At 43.1% G+C, this 4,442-nt stretch overlaps 1 protein-coding gene across 1 annotated transcript; it reads left to right on the top strand.

The window, feature by feature from the left end:
* LOC115674560 (tubulin alpha-5 chain-like) lies at window positions 1–3,480 on the top strand. Its single transcript, XM_030596973.2, has 5 exons — window positions 1–158; window positions 1,020–1,234; window positions 1,327–1,526; window positions 1,943–2,451; window positions 2,892–3,480. Exons 1-5 carry the CDS (start codon window positions 46–48, stop codon window positions 3,205–3,207), a joined length of 1,353 nt encoding a protein of 450 aa, XP_030452833.1. The 5' UTR covers window positions 1–45; the 3' UTR covers window positions 3,208–3,480.
* Window positions 3,481–4,442: the final 962 nt, after the last annotated feature.

Here is a 4,442-nt window from a genome sequence, read left to right as displayed (position 1 = left end):
CTTCTGCAGATACCGCGACGCAGTAGAGAGAGAGAGAGGGAGAGGATGAGGGAAGTGATAAGCATACACATCGGGCAGGCGGGGATTCAGGTCGGCAACTCCTGCTGGGAGCTGTACTGCCTCGAGCACGAGATCCAACCCGATGGCACGATGCCCAGGTACGTTGCTCCTCGGATTTTCCATTGCTTCCCCCGGAGAGAATCTGGACCGCATTTCGTGTTGGAACCGTCGGGTGGTCGATGCGTTCGGCTCGTGCTCACGCTCGCGTCGCTCGAAAGCTCGAGCCTTTCGCGAGGATATGACCTTGCTCCCGAGCGTTCTTCCGGCGGCTCCGATGTTTCGCAACTTTAGCTTCTTTTGGTTGTTCCCGAGCTGCTGGTTCTGTTGTTTTTTTTGGGGGGGAGCTGGTGGCGCGCGCGCGTGGTTTACCGTTTAGCGTGATTTCCATGTTTGGTCTGCCCCTTTTGCCCCCAACAAGGGTTTCTTGATCGCGGGTAGCGATCGTTTGAAAGAGCAACGTGGGTAATGCAGTGTCGGGATCGGGCTGCTACATTAGATGTTCGTGCCGAGGATCTGGCGAGCCGTGAGAAAAGTAGTTAGGTGATGCGATTGGGATGCGATTGGTACAGGCATCATTTAGATTCTGATGGAGTCTGTTTATCTGGGCAGGTTGTGAAGATAGATAGTCAATTGTTAAGGCTCGCTGGATTACTGACACTGACAGAAGTTTGGCTACCGTGAGAATACTTTTGTCAATTGCTAATTTCGTGGATCTGTAGGACATTACTCTGATCACATGCTTGATGCACTACTCCAATTGAGCTTCCACTGTCACTGCTTTAGTAATTGTTGATTTGGTCGCAGTCTTCTCTCTGAATTTGATAGTGTCGTGGGTTATCAATACGGCCTATGGTAGTTACTCGTGGTTATCAATTTTGTAAGTGAGAGTGAATAATGCAGAATTTGACTCTCTCTCTCTCTCTCTCTCTCTCATATTCTTGATCTGTTTATTCTTGCAGTGACTCCACAGTAGGGGTTGAGCATGATGCCTTCAACACCTTCTTCAGTGAGACTGGTTCTGGAAAACATGTGCCGAGAGCTATATTTGTTGATCTTGAGCCCACTGTGATTGATGAAGTCAGGACTGGTTCATATAGACAGCTTTTTCACCCTGAGCAGCTTATATCCGGCAAGGAAGATGCTGCCAACAACTTTGCTAGAGGACATTATACAGGTTCGTACATGTCTTTTTACCGTTTCAGAATTGGCAACTATCACTTATTTGTAGATTGTTACTTGATCTGCTTTCTCATTTTCTTTCTGTAGTGGGGAGGGAAATTGTTAATCTCTGCCTTGACCGAGTGAGAAAACTAGCCGACAACTGTACTGGCTTGCAAGGTTTTTTGGTCTTTAATGCTGTAGGCGGTGGCACCGGTTCTGGTTTGGGTTCATTGCTGTTGGAACAATTGTCCGTAGAGTATGGAAAGAAATCGAAGCTTGGCTTCACAATCTACCCTTCTCCTCAGGTACATTCATGTGGGCCATAAGTTAAATAGGCTATCCGGATTCTGTGAAGCATGCTCATGATGTATGAACTTTCATGATTTTTCTAACTTTTCATGCCTCTGTTGTACTAGTTAGCACACAGCATTCCACCCGTCGTTGCCATAGAGAGACAACAGTGATGGATGGCAAGGCTAATATTGGAAGCTTAGTTTTATAAAGTTGCTCCATTAAATTTATGATGCATTTCCTATTTTTAATGACTGAACTGGAAATGCTGACTTAGCATTAGCATGAGTTGTTTGCTTTAGAATTTGAAGGAGAAAATCTTCCCGTCATTGAATGAGCATCTCCATATTCATCTCTTTCTTCGGATAGATGGATTCTATCAATGAGGTTGAGCTATAAAATAAAGGCTATAGTTTCTTGAATGGAGCAGGTTTCAACAGCAGTGGTGGAACCTTACAATAGTGTGCTCTCCACTCATTCTCTCCTTGAACACACAGATGTGACTGTTCTTTTGGACAATGAAGCTATTTACGATATCTGCAGAAGATCCTTAGATATTGAGAGGCCAACTTACACAAACCTGAACCGCCTAATATCCCAGATTATATCTTCTTTGACCACTTCTTTGAGGTTTGATGGTGCCATCAATGTGGACGTCACGGAGTTTCAAACGAATCTTGTTCCATATCCTCGCATACACTTCATGCTCTCATCTTATGCCCCTGTGATCTCTGCTGCAAAAGCTTATCATGAGCAGCTCTCAGTTCCAGAAATTACAAGTGCCGTGTTTGAACCATCAAATATGATGGCCAAGTGTGACCCACGGCACGGGAAGTACATGGCTTGCTGTTTGATGTATCGTGGAGATGTTGTACCTAAGGACGTCAATGCTGCTGTCGCTACAATTAAGACAAAGCGCACTGTTCAGTTTGTGGACTGGTAAGTGAACATCTAATTCATTCAGAATGGAGATTTTAAAATATTAAAAACTAAGAACTACTTGAAATTGGTTAGATTTTCTTTTTGGTTGTGCATGGCTCAAATACTTAATGACATATGATGAACTGGCTGGCATGTATCTGAGGTGAAGTTCTAAGATCTAGGAATTAATGAAGGAAGATAATGTGTTTTTCCTTCTGATGGATATGTTCCCCCTTTTGCCTAAGAATGCGGTAATCTTTTGACCTCAATTTTTGAGGTCCTTTATCGAAGTGAAGCTTCTTTTGTTGGTTGATGCGCTGTAAGCTGTTGATGGGCCACAGTTTTACATCGCCAGTTCATGTCGAATTTCATCTAGGCGCATGCATCAAGATGGTTAAGACGAGGGTCATATTGTTAGACATGTTCTTAAAATGAGTTATGCATATCCATTCTCTCAGGTGCCCAACCGGTTTCAAATGCGGCATCAACTACCAGCCTCCAACAGTGGTACCTGGGGGAGATCTTGCAAAGGTGCAGCGTGCGGTGTGCATGATAAGCAACAACACAGCTGTAGTTGAGGTCTTCTCCCGTATTGACCACAAGTTTGATCTCATGTATGCTAAAAGAGCATTCGTCCACTGGTATGTCGGTGAAGGCATGGAGGAAGGAGAATTCTCAGAAGCCCGTGAGGATCTTGCTGCTCTCGAGAAGGACTATGAGGAAGTTGCGGTAGAGGGTGGTGATGAGGAGGAGGAAGAAGGGGAGGATTACTAAAACAAAGGAAATTCTCCTTTTTGAAGCACCGGGAGCCGTCTCTCTGGCCCCATGTTGTATTGTTTTTCTTCAAGTTTTACCTTTGAAGTGGACTTTCTTTTTGGGCATGTGCTGCCGCTTTCTTATCATGTTTGAAGTGGAAACTTAAAAGTGATCAGCCTAGAAGCCTACATAAATTACACTTGCATTTACTTGTGTGCGTAGATTTCCTTCTATGTTCATCTCTTATTGGTGAAGATGCACAGACAATGAAGAAACCTGTTGTTGTGGCCATGATTTATGTAGCTAATTGGTCATGCTAGATGCTATTTTTTCAGTTGGCTACATAAGATGCTCTTTTTCAGTTGATTGTACTGGTGGTTGCTTCCCAAGTGCTTGGAGGCGACAATTGGGAAATTGCGTAGGAAGGTTAAAATTGAGACAGAGGAATGTCTTTTGAAGCATTCAGATCTTGTTTTACGTCAACTTTACATCTACAAGAACGTACGTTAGTTCTCTGGCTTGTACCAGTTATTACTCTCAAATCTGGTTAGCTAACCCAAATCTGTCATTTAGCTAGCTCTAGTTAAATGTAAGGTAGGTGATTACACACATTACATGTTGTGGTGCAGTGAGTGATTTTGGTTGATCCATTCCCACAAACTTCAGGATCTGTTGCTGGTAAGATCAGCAGCTTGTGTTGGTTCTTCAGGTGAAATACAGACAAAGCAACATGAAGGTTTAAATTTCTTTAAAGGTTTTAGAGTGTTTAGTATCGTACTTCTTACTATATTTCGACAATCATCACTAGTCAATCGGCATCTCGGAGATCGTTCAGGAATCAGCACAAGTTGTTTCAGCGAATGCCTGAGTGGCCATTGAGGATTTGGCCCCCCATGATGCCAGAAACTTTTGAAATAATACCGAAGAGATCTTTCTAGTGGTATGCTAACAACATGAATGCCCAGTAGACGGAGAGTAGTCTGTTAGTTGTTTCCAGTTACATACGTGCGCTTCCCAGAAAAGTGAGGAGCAATTTGAGTTTCCACTTAATCAATCAGATTCAATTTCCACTAAAAGTCAATTGTTGTCATGTGAAATCGGTGGTACGATGCATTCATTTGATGACAGTTAAGATGTCAAATTGCAACCAATTCATATTAAAGAATTCACAATTTTGGGTGACAAGCTGTCTATTCTTTGGACTTGGAATATGTCTCCAAATGCTTAAATTAATGCTATTTGTGACAATTATG

The sequence above is a fragment of the Syzygium oleosum genome, unplaced genomic scaffold (assembly GCF_021117445.2).
Source record: "Syzygium oleosum isolate NSW1041296 unplaced genomic scaffold, Sole_v2.1 Sole_v2.23, whole genome shotgun sequence".
NCBI lineage: Eukaryota > Viridiplantae > Streptophyta > Magnoliopsida > Myrtales > Myrtaceae > Syzygium > Syzygium oleosum.
The sequence above is the reverse complement of the archived record's forward strand: the minus strand, read 5'-3'. Positions and strand labels throughout refer to the sequence as shown.